This window comes from Rattus rattus, chromosome 7 (genome assembly GCF_011064425.1).
Source record: "Rattus rattus isolate New Zealand chromosome 7, Rrattus_CSIRO_v1, whole genome shotgun sequence".
Taxonomy (NCBI): domain Eukaryota; kingdom Metazoa; phylum Chordata; class Mammalia; order Rodentia; family Muridae; genus Rattus; species Rattus rattus.
The window spans coordinates 29,218,333-29,237,486 of NC_046160.1; the positions used below are offsets into that span (position 1 = coordinate 29,218,333).

The 19,154-nt window shown below is 42.9% G+C and overlaps 1 protein-coding gene across 2 annotated transcripts in view; it reads left to right on the forward strand.

Annotated features, from left to right (window-relative positions):
- Wdr35 (WD repeat domain 35) overlaps positions 1-19,154 on the forward strand; it is a 51,425-nt gene continuing 32,271 nt past the window's right edge. The window contains exons 1-11 of one of the 2 annotated variants that reach the window (XM_032907455.1): positions 1-159; positions 735-852; positions 3,261-3,332; positions 4,483-4,575; positions 6,732-6,860; positions 8,586-8,719; positions 11,431-11,596; positions 11,708-11,853; positions 12,595-12,720; positions 15,336-15,521; positions 19,025-19,057. In XM_032907455.1, coding sequence (XP_032763346.1) covers positions 136-159; positions 735-852; positions 3,261-3,332; positions 4,483-4,575; positions 6,732-6,860; positions 8,586-8,719; positions 11,431-11,596; positions 11,708-11,853; positions 12,595-12,720; positions 15,336-15,521; positions 19,025-19,057 — 1,227 coding nt within the window. In that variant the 5' untranslated portion in view covers positions 1-135. The remainder of the gene's footprint in view (positions 160-734; positions 853-3,260; positions 3,333-4,482; positions 4,576-6,731; positions 6,861-8,585; positions 8,720-11,430; positions 11,597-11,707; positions 11,854-12,594; positions 12,721-15,335; positions 15,522-19,024; positions 19,058-19,154) is intronic. The other variant, XM_032907454.1, reaches the window with a different exon arrangement.

A 19,154-nucleotide genomic window follows, 5' to 3' on the forward strand; every position in this document is an offset into this window, starting at 1 on the left:
GGATGCGACTGGGCGGCGGTGGTTGCCAGGCGACGGGAGCTTCTCCGAGACACCGGTGCTCGCAAATGGAGGTGTAGAACGCGTTATGTATAGCGGGCCTTGGCCGCTGCGGGTCATCTTCTCCGAGTTCCCACGATGTTCTTCTACTTGAGCAAGAAAGTGAGTTTCTCCTGGGGACCGCCATCGCGCCCGCCTCCATTCCTGTATCCTGCCTGTACCTGCATTCTCCCAGGACTGCGGGGCGGCTGTCCCAGCAGCTTCTCCATCTTCCCGTCACCTACCCCCTCTAGCGGGTCTCTGAGGCCTGGTAGTTCTTGGCCGAGGCAGCAGTTTTTTCTCAGGATTCTTCCACATTCCAGTCACGCCAAGTTTCTTTTTAGTGATAAACAGTGATCACTAAACGCTGCTGGGTCTTTTCCTCTGCCACTTGTTGATCCAGATGATAGATTATCACAGGCTGCCCTAAGAGAGGAAAAAATAAGTGTGGTGTGGGAAAGGAAGTGAGAGCAGCGATACGCATTTATGTCTTAGTTCCCGCCTTTAAAGAATTCATGAGGTGATTTTCCCCCCATGGCTTCCTTGGCAATCACCTTCCTTTATGTGCACTTCTTTATAGAATGCTAGAGCTTGGAACATTTAAGGGGACCACAGCTGTTTTCATAATAGCTCATTTTTCTGTGGTGATCTTTCAACTCCTTTGTGAAAAGCTAGCATCACTGTGATTCCTGTTACAGATCGCTGTTCCCAATAATGTGAAGCTGAAATGTATATCCTGGAACAAGGACCAAGGGTTCATAGCATGTGGCGGTGAGGACGGATTACTGAAAGTTTTGAGATTAGAGACACAGACAGGTAAGTGATCATCACCAGTGAGGATGTAGAAAATTGGTAGGAAAAAGTGTCTGGGGTACAGTGAGACCTGCTTATGGTATTTGTCATTACAAAGTTTTAATGTTTTAAAAGGGATTTGTTTGTATGTGTATGTGTGTTTTGCCTGAATGTATTTTTGTATCACATGCATGTAGAGCCTGTGGAAGCCTGAAGAGGGTGTTGGATGCTTCCCTTTGCAACTAGTTAGAGATAGTTTGTAGGTGCTGAGAGCTGACCACTAGTTCTCTTAAAGAACAGCATGTGTTCTTAACCAGACCCATCTCTCAAGCCCCTACTGCCACTGTTTCTGAGACAAGAGTCTCCCTCCCATTAGCCTGAGAAGTTGCCATGTAGGCCAGTTCATTGGCCTAGAAACTTCCAGGGACCTATCTTGTCTCTGCCTCCTGTCTTGTCTCTGAGATTACAGGCGCATGCTCCAAAACCTGTGCTATGTGTGAGTTCTGGGGATCTGAGGTCAGGTCTTCACACTTGTACAGCAAGTACTTCGCTGACTGGGCCCTCTCTATAGGAGAGGCTTTATTTAATGGTACATTCTTTTATCAAGCCTGTTAGATCCAGTGGTTACTGGTAAAGTGTTTTTTTGTAAGATCAGTTTTGTCAGAATTTTGTTCTCACGCCAGCTAGATTTTATTTCCACTTGATCTTTTAAAAAGTCTCTCTCTCTCTCTCTCTCTCTCTCTCTCTCTCTCGTCTTACACACACACACACACACACACACACACACACACACACACACACACACTTAAGAACTGTGTGTAGGGGCGATTTTCAAGATAAGGTTTCTCTGTGTAGCCCTGACTGTTCTGGAACTCACTCAGGCTGGCCTAGAACTCAGAGATCTGTCTGCCTCTGCTTCCTGAGTGCTGGCATTAAAGGTATGTTCCACCGTACCAAGGTTAACATTTATTCTTTCTTAATCAGTGCAGTGTTAGACTGTGTATTTATATTGTCTATAAATAGTGTTTAGAGAACACTTGAATTTTTCTCTGCTTTGAGAATAAAGAATATTCTTTTTACAAAGTCTTTTTTTTTCTTTTTTCTTTTCTTCTCTTTTTTTCGGAGCTGAGGACCGAACCCAGGGCCTTGCGCTTGCTAGGCAAGCGCTCTACCACTGAGCTAAATCCCCAACCCCTTACAATGTCTTTTAAAAAATGCTTTCTTTCTGTTTTATGAGCATTGGTGTTTTGCCTGCATATATGTCTGTGTGAAGGTTTCAGAGTTCCTGGAAGTGGAGCTACAGACAGTTCTGAGCTGCCATGTTGGTGCTGGGAATTGAGCCTGGGTCTCTGGAAGAACAGCCAATGTTCTTAACTACAGAGCCATCTTTTCGCCCACTCATAGTATCTGAGAGGGTAGATTTCTTAAGGATTGAGTTTTATAGTCCTCATCTTCACAAATCCCCAAGATTATCATAACATTTGTATATTTAAAATAAATGTTTTTAAGTGCTCTGTTTTATGTCTAACACATTTTCTAAGTGATTATAAACTGTAAAATTCTAGTAATTTCCTTCAAAGGTGTCTTGACTTTCCTTGTGGCTGTCACTGCAGCTCCATGTGTGGTCACTTCCCTCTGTTGCCTGCAAGGCCCTCTCTTGGTTCCTGAAAGGTGCAGAGCCTTTTCAGTTGCTGTTTGCTCTCCTGGGAGACCGCCCACTCCCAGCATCTCTTTGCCATACATGTTGTGTCTCAGCTATTATTTCTTTAGAAAGCGTCCAGTTTTCTTACTGTTTCTGACTTTGCCTCCACTTTCCCAAATTATAATACCTGCTTATGGTATTTGTCATTACAAAGTTTTAATGTTTTAAAAGGGATTTGTATGTATGTAATGTCTGACCCTCTACCTCCCATGGAATGCAAGCTTTCTGAAAGGGGAAAGGACTGCTTTGCTTATTTTATAGCCAGAATCTCCCATAGTGCCTAGACACAGTGTACATATCACCGGTTTTTGAATGGATGGATGGACGGATGAAAGGATGAATGAATGCATGGATGACCATGACATTCTGGGAAACAGTAAAAACTAGATTCTAAAATCTCCACTATTTAATCCCTTATAAGTTTTATAGATCTTAATTTATGTCCTATACATTTCCACTTACGATCTTTTGGGAGAATATTACATAATGGTGGTTGAATATTTAATACATTGAGCTAATGGTGCTCTTTGCTTCATTTTGATAGAACAATGTCTTGCAAGATAGCTTTGTACCATTGCTCATAATTGCACCAGGAGGAAGTCAGGGCAGGAGAAAGAGCTTAAAAAGTCTTATAGCATCTCACAGACACACCCTTCTCATGAATATGTCAGAATCTTGTAATCTTTTACCTTTATATATTTAATCACAGGCTTCTTTTTGATTGTTTTAGATGACTCAAAACTGAGGGGTCTAGCCGCCCCTAGTAACCTTTCCATGAACCAGAATCTTGAAGGCCATAGTGGTGAGTCATTTAACATTTTGTTTGTTTGTTTGTTTGTTGTTTTCCCAGACAGGGTTTCCCTGACTGTCTTGGAATTTGCTTTGTAGATCAGGCTGGTCTCAAGCTCAGAGACATCCCATGCCTCCACCTCCCAAGTGCTGAATTTAAAGGCATATGCTACCACCACCACTCGGCTTCATATAGCTTTTTAATTCCATTTAGACGTTTAGGTCATCATCTACTTAGTGTAGAAATATCAAACAAATATGTTAAATACTGTTATTTAAATAACAATAGCATTGAATGTAATCATTTTTATTGAGCTATAATTTGGATGCCCAATATGACAGTGGGGATATTATCCAACACTTTTGCAGAAATTAAATATCATCTCTGATAAATCTGAAAAAATCCTGGCTATTAATTTGTACATTATAAAATTTTGTTATCTGTCTGTGGAATTTTAAATAAATATATTACCCTCTTAAAGGATCTGGTCTGTGAGTCTAAGTTAAAGGATACTAAAAGGACAGAACTGAAGGAGCTTAGATGGGGTCCTAGAGTGAGAAAAACAAGGGTCTGTTTAGGACACTTCTTGACAGTTGATGATATTTGAATGGACTGTATTAGATGATATTTCTTCAGTGTTAATTTCTGATTTGGAGTATGGATTATAAAGAGACTATCATTAGGGAATACACACTAAAGTATTTAGGGAGAAGAAAATGAAATTAGTCATTCTTAGAACCTAGAGGCTTAAGATGTACTCAAGAGTGTGATCAGAGTGGGAAACTGGCATGGAAGGGAAAAAGAAAGTAAATTATGGGACATACCGATGGAGAGCAAATGGAATACCCCAAGGATGTGTGGAGTCCTCCTTTGATCTGCTCCACATCAGCTCCATGACACTGTTGTTGGCTGCTTGTGAGAGGGGCTTTGAAGGTGGGAGACAGAGGTACATATGACAGAGTATTTTGCATTGTTGCAGACAATTAGTAACATTAGTAATATCATCCCATGAAGTTTTAATATTCATGTTTAAGTTTTAACATTTGAGACTGACTGTATAAACTATATTGATTTTGACATCCTGTATTCATTCACACAAAGATACAACTCTGAGACAAATTATAGTCAGCTTAGAGTTTCTGATTTTTTTTTAATGTTCTAGGTGCTGTTCAAGTTGTAACATGGAATGAACAGTATCAGAAGTTGACTACCAGTGATCAAAATGGGCTTATTATTGTCTGGATGCTGTATAAAGGTATATTAGGACAGCTGCTTAAAACGTCTCTGTCTCTGTCTCTGTCTCTGTCTCTCTCTCTCTCTCTCTCTGTCTCTGTCTCTCTCTCTGTGTGTGTTCTTTGTGTGTAGGTAGCCTTGGAGGTCACAATAGGGTGTTATATCCACTGAAGCTGTATAACTGTGAATGGCCTTGTGGGGGTGCTGAGACCTGAACTCTGGTCCATTGCAAGGGCAGACAAGTCCTTTTATCTACTGAATCATCTCTCTAGCCTGTGAGAGCCATGCTAAAACTTTAAAACATTTATCGTTTGTGTATATATGTATTTGCCACACATGTGGGGGCCAGAGGCCGATTTGCGGGACTTGATTCTCTTCATCATGGGAGACCCTAGGCTTAGACTAAGGTTGTCAGGCTTGACAGCAAGCACCTTTGACCACTGAGCCATCTCTCTGGCTGAGGAGAGCTGCTTTGATCTTGCACAGTCCAGAGTCTGAGCACAGTATTTGGATGGGGAAATAGCATCTCTGCGAAAGACCTGTGGCCAGCAAGAGGGCTCCATCCTGCTCTTTGATCTGTTACCCCACGTTAGGAAAGTGAGTTAGGTGACTGTGTAGACATTGCTACAATGAACTGAGACACTTAGAATAGTTTCCATATAAAATACCCCCCTCCCCCGATCTCCAATAAGAAACAATTCCTGAGTGGTCAGCTGGAGTTAATATTAGATAAAAATATTTATGAAGAAATCAAAGGCAAGACATCCTTTATAGTATTTCCTGTATTGGACCACTTAGCTTCCTTTGCTGTTGTGGATTCAATTTATCTCATGTCTGCTGAATGACTCACAGCCTCTTGTCTCTGAGAGTTGGAGAAGGGGAGGGTTGGGGAGGGGAGAGGAAGAGAAAGATCATCTGAGATGCATCTCTTTTATTGGTAAAACAACTCAGAGCACCTATTTTCTTAAGGTTTGGAAAGGCTTAGTTAAATATGTACACTTGTAAAGAGATTCTGGACACCCTAGTTACAAATTGTTTTTTAAAGATTTACTTTTAATTATGTGTACATGTGTGCCATCTGGTGGGAGCATGTGCGGGTGAGTACAGAGGACTGTGAAGCCAGAGGTGTTTGTGTGCCTCTGCATGTGTATCGTGTGTGCCTAACACGTCACAATGCATGTGCAGAGATCAAGGACAATGTTTAAAAGTCATTTCTCTCCTGTCATGTGAGTTCCAGGGATGGAGCACTGGTCCTCAGCCTTGGGGGCAAGCACCCTTCCCTGCTGAGTTATCACTCTGAAGCCATCTTTAAAAAATTACAAAATCAGGTTGTTTTATCTAATAATATGCTTGTATTTCTAATCATAATTAATGTAATAGTTAGTCATCACAGGAGCTCATGCACATATGTAAAGCTGTTATTGTTGTTTTTCCTCACTGTCTGAATAAATCACCCAGTAGGAAAAGTTGAACTTTTAGAAGAATCATCTGTTTCCGCCCTGAAAAAGCAAACACAATTTCATTTCCTTAATTGACAAGAAGAGAGAAATATAAAATAAGAGAGGGATATTGTCATATGTTCTAAGATAATCTTGAAGCAATTACAGATAATACGGTGTCAAGCCTGTTTGTGGTGATTTGAAGGCTTTGAAGTTAAATGTTTTAGGTTATAGAACACTTTACAATAATGTGTGTTTTTAGAAGTTAGCAACATTTCCCTACCTTCCCCCATACCCCTGTCTGTCTGTCTGTCTGTCTGTCTCTCCTTCCTTCCTTCCTTCCTTCCTTCCTTCCTTCCTTCCTTCCTTCCTTCCTTCCTTCCTTCCTTCACAGGGTCTTGCTATATGTAGCCCGGCCTGGCCACAAACTTATGATCCCCCTGCCTCAGTCTTCCAAGTGCTAGGATTGGTGCTATGCATGACAGTGCCCAGAAAATATTATCAATCCTTAAGCACCAGCTGATAAATGTGAAAGGTTTGTTTTTTCCTTTTTTTCTTTTTTCAAGACAGGGTTTCTCTGTATAGCCTGTCCTGGAACTTACTCTGTAGCCCAGGCTGGCCTTGAACTCAGAGAACTGCCTGCCTCTGCCTCCTGAGTGCAGGGATTAAAGGTGTGGGTCACCGACTACTGACCTGATGAAGGTGAAGGTTTTGACTGGTTTTTAACTTGTGAACACAGGTTCTTGGTACGAGGAGATGATCAACAATCGCAATAAGTCGGTGGTTCGCAGCATGAGCTGGAACGCTGATGGACAGAAGATCTGCATTGTGTATGAAGATGGAGCTGTGATTGTCGGCTCGGTAGACGGTAATGCATTCACTGGACATTGGCCAGAGACAGGGATTTGCTCAGTTCCTTTCAAGATTTAAGTTAATTATCATTCTGATTGAAAAATTGATGCTAAGGAAAAAACATCTGTTATGTGACTACCATATGATTTGGTGTTTTACCTCCGACCTGGAAGTATTTTCAAGACAAATCTACTGTTTCACTTCCCTACAGTGGTACTGAAAACAGCTGAATTAATTTCTCAGCATCATTTTAAATATGGCTTTTGTATAATTGATCTTCATATTGATTATTTGTATAGAAATATACAATTTCATGTTGTATTGCATTGTATTGTATAGAAATATAGATTTTAGTTTCAAAAGTATAAAATTAGAAAAATCTGTATTTCAAGTTGAGCAGAACATATCGTCATATTTTATAGCCAAAAATACCCCTTCTTTCAAATTATAGTCCCCAGTGAGGCTGCGCCTGCTGTGAGTCTGCATCTCAGCCTGACAGAAACGGTTTGAAGTCCCTGTCATAGATTCAGTGTTGTGTTCATTGTGTTACCTGATATAGCAGAGAGCCTCGAAAGCAGCAACTGTAGCTTAGGCGCTCATGGCTCAACAGTGGGAACCTTCCTGACCTGTGTCAGAAGTGACCCTGGGTCATAGGCCGTCACTGGTCAGCAGCCAGTGGTAATGACATGAGCGCTATAACAGGGAACGTACAGGAACCTGTAGAAACAGTGGAAGGCAGATGGGGAGAGATCAGGGAGGACTTCCTGGAGGAGGAGATGCATGTGCTGAGGCATTAGCCACAGGTGGGTGGGTTGACACAAGAGTGTCTCAGGGCTAAGGAGTAGCTTTGGAGGAGAAAAAAGCATTTCAGAAAAGACACTGAAAGTAAAAGTCTTGGAGACAAAACCCTAAACCTGGTGGAAGAAAAGAGTATCAAGAAGGAGAGCGTGGCCCAAAAAGACAGGAAAAGAGTAGGAGGAGGCCCGTTGTCAGTTGGCCTCAGCATCAGGCTGTCCCAGCCTCACACAGGACGTTTTAGGGGAGCTGTGTGGCAGCAGGCAGACTGGAGGACTGAGGGGACTTTAAGGAAGGGAGACCTGCTACACCTGTAATTAAGTCAAAAATGTGGCTGGGAGGGACTGTAGAAATAGGGCAGTGCCAGCCGCAGGGAGGGAGGGGTTTGTTTTGTTTGTTTGTATTCAAGGTGCTTAGGGGTCTGATGTCTATTTAAACATGCATGAGCCAGGCTTGGAGAGAAGAGTTTAAGAAGAGAAATGGGGATAATCTCGAGGGCAAGCTTTGTGGAAGGGGCTGATCACAGGCCTGGATGGAGGCCGGCTCGTACAGGAGCTCATCCAAGGGCTGCCTTTCCCACTGCGCTGGTGCAGCAGAGGGCCCAGCCTGGGTTCCTTATGCTCTGGATATTGGAGGGTGCGAGCGGACGAAGAGCTGCTTTTGAGAGAGCTGTGTTTTCTCTAGAGTAGATGACTCACCTGACTGGGAGTGAGGCCCTCCCTGCCTTGAGTGTGGAAGGGACAGGAGGCAGTGTGAAACAGCCGCTGCTGGAAGGTCTCAGTGTGATAGAGCTTACATGAATGCTAACAAATATTGACCAAGTTAGTGGAGGGACTGCATGCATACTGTGAGAAGGATGAGAGCGCATTAGGGAATTGGTGTTCGAAAGCAGTTGTTGGAGGACCACGGCTCTGAGCTGGTAATAAGTGGCTCGGCTTTGTTTCAGGGAATCGGATTTGGGGTAAAGACCTGAAGGGAATTCAGCTGTGCCATGTGACCTGGTCTGCAGATAGTAAGATCCTACTTTTTGGAATGGCAAATGGAGAAATACACATTTATGATAATCAAGGAAATTTTATAGTAAGTGTATATATTCATTATTGTATTAGAACTTTCTGTGTTTGTATATTGTATGCATAATTTTCTATGATTATTTTAGATGTCATTTATATATGTTTGCCTTTATTATGATAGTGACAATAATTTATAGAATTGGTCTTCAATTCAGTTTTAATTTTCTAATCATCTAAACAGTTTTAAAAGTTAAAAGACAGATCTTAGTTTTTGGGGGTGGGGTGGTGTGATGCTTTGAGTGGGAATGGCTCCCATGACTTATCTATTTGAATGCTTGGTCTCTCATTGGTGGTACTGTTTGGGAAGGATTAGGAGGTGTGGCCTTGTTGGAGGAGGTATGTTACTGGGGGTGGGCTTCGAGATTTCAAAAACCCATATGAGGCCTAGTTTCTGTCTCTGTCTCTGTCTCTGTCTCAGTCTCTCTTCTCTCTTTCTCTGATGCCTGGGGATCAGGATTTAAAGCTCTCAGCTACTGCTCCAGTGCCATGCCTGTTTGCTTCCTGCCATGATGATCGATCATTGACTAACCCTTTAAAACTATAAAAAGCTTCCAATCAAATCTTTTTTTTTTTTTTTTTTAATAAGAGTTGCCTTGGAGTTGGGCATTGGCAGTGCATACCTTTAATCCCAGCACTCAGGAGGTAGAGGCAGAGAGGCAGAGAGGCAGAGAGGGGGAGAGGTAGAGAGGCAGGAGAGAGAGAGAGAGAGGAGAGAGAGAGAGAGAGAGAGAGAGAGAGAGAGAGAGAGAGAGAGAGGCAGGCAGGCACAGAGAGGCGCACAGGCATAGGCACAGGCACACACAAGGCACAGGCAGGCAGATATCTGAATTTGAGGCCAGCCTGGTCTATAGAGCTAGTTCCAGGACAGCCATGGCTACATAGAGAAACCCTGACTTGAAAAACCAAAAGAAAAACAATTGCTTTGGTCATGGTGTCTCTTTACAGCAATAAACCAAAGCAGGGGTGGGGGCTAGTTGTTGTTTTGAGACAGGGTCTTATGTAGACCAGGCTGGAAGTTGCTGCACATCTGGATTTTGGCTTCTCTTGTCTCCACCCCCAGAGTTCTAGGGATGAAGGAGCACCTGCACCATTCTCAGTCTTGCAGGCACTGGGTCTAATGCAAAGCTCCTTGACTGCCAGGCAAGCGTTTCTACTAGCCCAGGTTTAGTTCCTTTAGGGCGAATTAATGTAGCAGAGTGCAGCTTTAGTCCTGATTTCCCGTTGCTGGAGACAGGAGGACAGAGCATTGAAGCTGAAGGGTAATGAGAAGGGTCATAGGCTGTGTATGTTTCTTTTTAAGTCTACAGGTGCCTGGATCAGAGATTTTATGCAGGGTACCCAAGATATTTTTGTAGCAACTGGAGCTTGTTTGTGAAAAGAATCAAAACCGATTTAATATATAAGGGAGAAAATTCAGTCAAATCGAGCAGGTATGATGGTTAGTGTTGCTTGTCAACCTGGTCAGCTATCACCTAGGAGACAACCTTCTGGGCACTCCTGATGAGTGTAGAGATTAGGTTAGCCCCAAGAGTGTTTCTGATTGATTGAGTGAAGACCGTTCCCTGGGCTAGTGTCCATCATACACACACACACACACACACACACACACACACACACACACACACACACACACCACACACACACCCCTCCAGCTGCTTCCTGACTGGAAGTGCTTAGAGTTCCTGTTGCTTTTACCTTCCTGCTGTGCTGGACTGCAGCACCCTTGACCTATGAGCTAACATGTGCCCCTTCCCATCAAATGGCTTTTGTATTTTATCACCACAACTGGAAAGGAAGCAGTCAGTTTGGGCAGAATGATCTGGAGAAAGTTCTGGCTTTGAAGTGGAGCCATGATAGATTTCTTATCTATTGATAGGTCAGTCTTGTTTGTGAGAAAGAATTTTACTCCTGGTGGAAGTAAAACCTCTCCTCCCCTCCCTCCCCTCCCTCCCTCCCTCCCCTCCCTCCCTCCCCTCCCTCCCCTCCCCTCCCTCTCCCTCCTCTCCTCTCCCTCCTCTCTTCCCCCATCCTTCCCTTCTCTCCCCACCTTTTTCTACTCCCCACCTTCCCTCCCCTCTTCCCTCCCCTCCCTTCTTTCCCTCCCTCCCCTTTCCCCTCCCCTCCCTCTCCTCTCCTCTCCTCCTCTCCTCTCTCTCTCCTCTCCTCTCCTCTCCTCTTCTTCCTTCCTTCCCTTCCCTTTCCTCTCCTCACCCCTGTCTTACCTTTCTTTCTTTTTCTTGAGACATGATCTCACTCCATAGCCCAGGCTATGAATAGCAAGGCTGGCCTTGAATGCATGATCTCCTACTGTCATTTGAGTCTCATTAAAAACTCTGAGCGTTGAGTGTAGGTTTTTTTTTTTTTAATTTATATTTTGAGATTAGGTCTCCTATATTCTTGAGACTGACCTTGTACGTGCTATGTAGCTCAAGCTTACCTCAAACTTGAGATCTTCCTGCCTCAATGTCTGGAGTGCTGGGATAACAAGCTTACCTCACCTGACTTATCTCTCTGTGATTTTGTCCTTATTTTATCCTCGGAGAAAGACGAAGGTCAGAGAAGTAATTTACCTGGGTTCTGTAACCAGTAAGCCCTGAAGCTTTCGTCCCTGGGAAGATTTCAAGTCTGTTCGCATTCATCTTCCTTTAATACCTGTGCAGATTAAATTGACCATTTTAGAATGCACTTATTAAACCTCAGCTAACCACTTGTACCTAGATGAAAATGAAACTGAACTGCTTGGTGAACGTCACCGGAGCGATCAGTATTGCTGGGATCCATTGGTACCATGGCACCGAAGGCTACGTGGAGCCCGATTGCCCATGCCTGGCAATTTGTTTTGACAACGGGAGATGCCAAATAATGAGGCACGAGAATGACCAAAGTAAGGAATCTTTTGTTTCTTAAGTTGGAGAAATGTACAACTATTTTAAAAATCATTTTTCAGACTGTCAAATTCTCTAGGTTAAGTTGTGGTTCTCTCCCTCTCGACCAGACCCAGTGCTGATCGACACGGGCATGTATGTGGTCGGCATCCAGTGGAACCACATTGGCAGTGTGTTAGCTGTGGCAGGCTCCCAGAAAGTAGTCACCCAGGACAAGGACGTCAACATCGTGCAGTTTTACACACCGTTTGGCGAGGTAAACACACTCAGGAGTGTCTCCCCACTGAGAGCAGGCTAGGCTGTGAGCAGGGAAGTGGGCAGGAAGTCGGCTCGCCACACTTGCTCTGAGGGACATTTGTGCAGCAGGCTCAGATGTTAAGCATGTGTCTAAGAGTGTTTTTAAAGTTTCTATTATAGTCACCACTTTATAATCTGAGTTTAGAAATCTAAACATTTGACATAGGAAACTGCCGGGAAATAGCTACTTAGGATATTTTCTCTATGACCCAAATAAAGTTTCCTTTAAATCACTAACTTGATTAGTACTTTATATAATGTGTTTACTTTATGTTCATATTTCTGGGCTCTAATATGATTCTTTAAATGTCTTTGGATATTAAACAGATATCTGCCTGTCCTAAATTTCTCAGTTATAATTTATTGTGAAGTGATCTATTTGTTTTCCCTATGAGACAGAGTCTTACTATGTAGCCCTAGCTGTCCTGGAACTCGGGTGTAGACCAGGTTGGTCTCACACAGAAATCCACCTGACTCTGAAGGGTGTTCACTGCCATATTTGGCATGATTATTTATTTGTAGAAAACCTATTTCAATGAGTCACAAATGGTAGATACTAGTATATAAGCATTGTTCTCATAAATATACATTGTCCTTCTCAGTGGTATTATTAATAAATTTAATTTTTAGAATTTTCTGGAGTAGTATTGGCACATTCAAACCTTATATGTTCATTATAGTAATTTACATTTCCCCACAGCATCTAGGCACCCTGAAAGTTCCAGGAAAGCAGATGTGCTCTCTGTCCTGGGAAGGGGGCGGACTGAAGATTGCTCTAGCTGTTGACTCCTTTATATATTTTGCAAATATCCGACCTGATTATAAGGTATTAAGAGCAGTTATAAAACAGTGTGGTTTTTTGTTTGTTCTTTTAAACTAAACCTGTTGTAGCTTTTTAAGCAAGAAACTAGTAGATGTGTATGAAGCTCTTAAAAGTAGCAGCTTTTACTTGAATCGGTTAAAATGGCGTTAAGAGTCCAGACCTCTCTGGAAACAGATGACACACTCACAGGAGTAACAGAGGCCTCATTCCAGGGTGTGGCTGAGATGAAAGGAAGAGCAAAGGAGATAAAGCAGGCACCAGGGCTTAGCAGATCCCAGATGCCATCAGCAGCCCTGGGCTCACAGAACAGGGCAGGGTTAGCATATCCCAAATGCTATCAAAAGCCCTGGGCTCACAGAGCAAGGCAGGGGAACAGTGTTCCTGGAACCCATGGGCACAGGCCATGGCTGCCAGGCAGGGGGATTAGGGAATAAACATCCTTTTTCTTCCTCTTCCTTGTATCTTCTCATGGACAAACCTCAACAGAACCACATAGCAGAGCAGTCCACAGGACAGAGCTCATAGAAATCACCCCTTCCTCCCAAGGCATGGGGAAGGGTGGAGAAGGGCAGAGTGGCTCAGAAGAGGAAAATGAGATAAACAATACATGATCTAAAACAAGCTTGGAGTAATTTTTATGAAAATTACTATGCAATTTAGGCGTAGTAACTCATGCTCATATTACCGTCTGCTGGGAGATGAAGGCAAAGGGGTTGTGAGTTTGAGGGCGACCTGCAATATGTAGTGAGAGGCTGTGGAGAACCTCAGAGGGTCAGAGGTGGTTAGACTGTGGCTGAGAGGTAGAGCATATGCATAAGGCACACGGTACACACAGCACACACGGCACACACGGCACACACGGCACACGCAGCACAACAGCACACACGGCACACACAGCACACACAACAGACACAGCTCAGCTAGCACAGCAGGAGAGCAGAGGGGGAAGAGGGCCTGCTCTTATGTATTTAATGTTTAAAGGTCAAAACGCCTTGGAGGAATGACTGGTTCTAGAACTAGGGTAGAGGAAATGTAAGATACGCATGGAGCATCTTATAGTGCTGGGCAACCAGGAAGTGTTCTGATGTGAAAGGATGACATGGTAGACAGCCCACTATAGCTTACAGTAGCCAGAATTGGGCTGTGATCAGTGTGTGTGATAAATAAAAAGGAACAATGTAGCTTTCATTTATAGCTTGTTATGAAAGGAGAGCTTCTGAGTTGATACGGATGTGTATAGTTATTTGAATAAAAAATAAATGGAAGGGAAGAAGCAGATTTTTCTTACAGAGGTATTCTAAATTACATACTGCCTCTCTAGAAGGAGCAGTCTCCCAACCTTCTAGCTTGGAAAGAGAAAAAGAAGGGGGCTTTTTAGTGGCAAAGCTAGCAAACTGCACTCTGGCCAAGCGAAGGAGGGTTAACCGGCTCCATGATGTCATGTGGAGGTCATAGATCTTCATATGACATGAGGGGACATGTCATGACAGTTCAGTGGTGGTCTCTCTACACACCAGTAATTATGTAACCACGGGAAAAAGATCACACAGATCCAAACTGAAGGACCCTGACTTAAAATTCTGTCCTCTGCTGAGAAACCATGAGACTGAGAAACCGTGAGAACCCAAAGGAGCCCAGGGAGATATGACAGCAGAAGATTACATGGCCACCAGGAGATTCTAGGATCTCAGAGGACGTTAGGGCAAAGCTAGTGACGAGTGTGCAGTCTAGTTCTTAGTTGTGACAAATGTGTCCTAGTCATGTATGATGCCTATGACACGGAAACGGAGGAAGGATGTTTGGGAAAATTGTATCTTTATAATGTTGTTTTTGTAAACTGAAGTCTTTGAAAGCCAAAGTTGATGTTAGTAAGTGGTATGAGAGCCGGACATGAGCACGACTGACCTTTTAGTGATAGCATAAGCATAGTGCTGGCCGTGAGTACAGATGATTAAGACTCCATGAGTGTCCTGGCACACTAGACAGAGGGAGGCTGAGAGTGTACATGCTCTGTTCCCAATGGGCTCTGTGATGTAGACGTTCAGTGAGCAGTTGTAGCCAAAAGACCTGAACATGATTATTCCTCAGCAAGTGTGTGTGTGTGTGTGTGTGTGTGTGTGTGTGTGTGAGAGTGAGAGAGAGAGAGAGAGAGAGAGAGAGAGAGAGAGAGAGGGAGAGACATCTGTATTTTGTTTTGGATGAAATGTAGAAAGATAAAAATATTCTGGAAAAAAAAACATGAACAGGAAAAAGACAAAGTATCTATTTTGAATTTTGTCTTGGAGATCCAGAATTTGCCCTTAATAGAAGTTGATCACTTTCTGGACCATCCCCAAAGCAGGGATTAACTATTGAAAATTTTACCCCTGAAACTTAACCTTTACAAATAACGAAAGTTAGACAAGCTAAGTTTATTTTTGTAGAACATGCTTTTAAAAATGTGTTTTATTGTGACTTTTAGAATTTTCTCAGTAGGATCTTTTTTTTTTTAGCCTTGATAACAGCAACTGTTAGACTATTTCAAAAATAAAAATGTGATTTTTCTTTCCCAAGCTAAATAGTCTATCTTCCTTCTTCTTTCCTCCCCACTTCTGTTCCTCCCCTTTCTTCATCCCTAGTGGGGCTATTGTTCCAACACTGTGGTTTATGCGTACACCAGACCCGATCGTCCAGAGTACTGTGTTGTTTTCTGGGACACAAAAAACAATGAGAAATATGTTAAATATGTAAAGAGTCTCATTTCTATCACCACGTGTGGCGATTTCTGCATTTTGGCTACAAAAGCTGATGAAAATCACCCTCAGGTAAGGACCCTTTGGTATCTTAAGTTACTGATGTGTTGTTAGCAGTGGGCAGAGCTGGGGCTCTAGTTACCAGCCTTCTCAAGCATGGGCACTGCAGAGGGTAGAACACTGGCTCTCCTGGACATCTGTCAGAACCTCTTTCTGTATCTCCGATTCTCTTTTCCTACCAGCCAGACATTGGCAATTCATGCTAACTGCTTCCATACCGAAACTTTTTGCCTCTGAAATATGTCATGGGTGGAAAAATGGTTATCTGATGTCTAGCAGAAATACTGATGGAGTTACATGAGTTTTGGTAGCTTTCGACTTGGATAAATTTATTTTCATTTTGAGATATAGTGCCTTAAAAATTAATCTCATAGCACAAAATAAAAAATATTACCCAAATAATTTTTTTAAAAAAGCATGCTAACAATTTGAGAAATTGCAAAAGTATGTATTTGAAAAGAAGATGAGCTGGGTTTTGAACAGAGATTTTGTTAAAGGTGGTTGTTTGAACAGCCGCACTTGGCTTTGTTTTCCTGGAACAAACTAAAGTAGCAGTACAAGTATTTTCAGTCACAGGCCCATAGGGGAAAGAGGTAAGGACAACAGCATGTGGAGCTTGGAGAGCAAGTGAGCCAGGGGGATCACATCAGCAGGCCTAAGAAGGACGTTCATGGACTGTGGCTAGAGGCAACTGTTACAGAATGCTGGAGCAGCACAGGGTGGCATGCTTGGTCGAGGAAAGACAGTTTGGGAGTACCAGATGTGATGCAGGCAAGAAAACATACAGAAACCACAGAAGAGACATAGGAACAAGCAAGTACCCAGGTGTCCCTCTAGACAGAGACCCAGTCTTGTTGCCATCTGCCAAGATCGAAGTTTGGTCACCAAGTAAGACTAAAAAATAAGGGCTGGAGAAAAGGCTCAGAGGTTCAGAGCACTGGCTGCTGTTCCAGGGGACCTGCATTGACTCTCAACACCTACATGGTGTCTAACGACAGCCTATAACTGCATTTTTAGGGGATCTAGTACCCTCCTGTGGGTTCTATGGGCACTGCACGTATGTGAAGCTCAGATATACATGTAGACAAAACATCCATACATGTAAAATAAATATATGTATATACACATATCTTTGTGTATGTGACCCCTCAAATGTATGTAACATAAGGACTGAGGAAAATAGAGGCTAGAAATTCGAAAGCAAGCAAGGAGGGGTATATGGGACGGTTTGGAGGGGAGGGAGAAATGATGTCATTATAATCATCTCAAAAATGAATAATAACATTAAACCTAAGAACCAAAACTAGAATTATAGAAAAATCCTTTTACATTTATTTATTTAAAGTGAATGTGTGCTCTCATGATACATCACACCTGTACTCCCCACATTGGGGAGCTCAGAGAGGAAGTCCCTGGGGCAAATTGGCCGGCCAGAGCAGCCAAATCAGCCAGTCTTGGGCTCAGCAAGAGATCGTGCTTTGGTAGATAAAGTGTGCCATGACGAGGAGGTCAACCTCTGTCCTCCTCATGCATGTGCACAAATATGCACCCCATGTGTGAGCACACATACATATACACACTCCAGATGGAGGAGAGGGAGGGAGAACAAAAAGAAAACAAAATTCCCTTGAGGTTTTCCATGAGAAGAAACCTCGCTCAGTGACTAAAACCATTTCCACATCAAGGAATGTCATTGTACATTTTCAGAACACTGGGGGTCAGACTGATACAATTCAACAAAACAAACCCACAAACCCACAGTGCCGCCCACCCCAGCCCCACTTTTCAAGAGAAAGCAGATTTCACAAGATGAGACCTTAGGGTGGCATTCAACTAGTCATCAGCAAATGCTTGGAGAATTGCCCTCAAAATTCTGAGGGAAGATACTTCCTGTCTAGGATTTCTCATTGTAAGCAAACTACTAATGTGAGAGTGGAATTCTGACCTTTTTTATATGTGCAAGGTCAACAATATTTTTCCTTCCAAACGTACCTATTTTAAGGAGTTATTTCAGCGTAAAAGCCAGCAAATAGGAATAAACTAAGAGAGAGGAGAGAGCCCAGAAGCCCCAGTCCCATGGTAAAGAGTATCAGCTGCCCACTTAGAGGCGTATCCGCGACTCCAGTGAGAGGACAGGCTCCAGGAGAAAGCAGGTGCATCTAGTCAGCCCATTGCCTCATGCTGGACCCCCTGAGGAAGATATGCTTAACTGGGCATAGTTGGAGATTCACGTTAGTAATAAAGACATAGGATGAGAAGCACAGGGAAAAATCCCGAACCATAACCCTAAAACCTGCTTATGTTAACAAGGACAGTACAGTCTGCCTAAAACAGAAGTCATGATGTGGTGGAGGGATCATTGAGAGTCTTTTGTGTCTTCAAAGTGATGTAATCACCGAGGCATCACACTTCAGAAGCTCCTACCAAAGTTATGTTCAAAGCAGAAAGAAGTGGTCACTGAAGTGTGGGACAGGGCACTGGGAAAGTGGATGGAGAGAGCCAAGCACTTTTGATTCACAGTGGGAAAGCAATGAGTACCATAGTAGACTGAACAAAGCAAGAGGAAGCACTGGGAACATGCTACCTAGAAGCTGTGTACTATGGCTCCTGCCTGTAATTCTACTTTAGGAGGCTGTGGCAGCTGCAGCAGAAGATTGCCAGGGTTCAAGGCCAGCGTGAGTTACAAAATAAAATCTTGTCTCAAAAAACACCAAAAGGAAGACCCAACCATCATTCAATAAACAAAAAGCATGCTGCTTAGAGTTGGGACATAAGTAACAAGCATTAGAGCGGCGGCTCTCAACCTGTGGGTCCTACCCCTTGGGGGTAGCACAACCCTTTCACAGGGGTTGAATGTCAGATATCCTGCATATCAGATACTTAAATTACAATTCATAATGGTAGCAACATTTCAGTTCTGAAGTAGCACTGAAAATAGTTGTTTGATTGAGGGTCACCACAACCACCTCACTACAGCATGAGGAACTGTGTTAAAGGGTCAAAGCCTTAGACGCCTTGAGAATCACTGCATTGCCGAGTAGGAAGTGGGGAGAGTGCCTGTTTTCCTAAGAAATCCTGTGCAGTATTTGATTCTGGAAACTTATAAACTGACATGATTGTTAAGCAGGAATGTTAAAGCACATTTTTGTGTTATGCTAAGGCAACAGACAAACCTATTTTAAGTAGTAGATGGAAAGAATTTAGTCTGTTATCGCTACGATTACTTTTATAAAGTTAAACAGTGTTTGAGAATTGTTAGGAAAATATGTAAACAACACACACAATTAATATGAAATTATTGAGCTTGTTAGGAAAACATTTAAGTAAAACAGTATCGTTAGTACATGATTCAACAACTAATAGTTAAGGTGAAATTTCCAACTTAGAACAGCATAACATAAAGTGTACATTGTGTTTTTCCTAATATCACTCGTGATTGTTTGGATATAAGCCACTGTTCTTGAATTAATTGCGCCTTTCTGAATTTCTCATACTGTCCATATACTGCTTCAAAGGAGGAGAATGAGATGGAGACGTTTGGTGCAACGGTAACCGATTACTTTGGCTTGCTTCTGCGTGGCTGGATAGATGGGGAAGTGAGGGTGTGTGGCGGTGCTAGAGCATTGGGCCTTTAGAAGGGTAAAT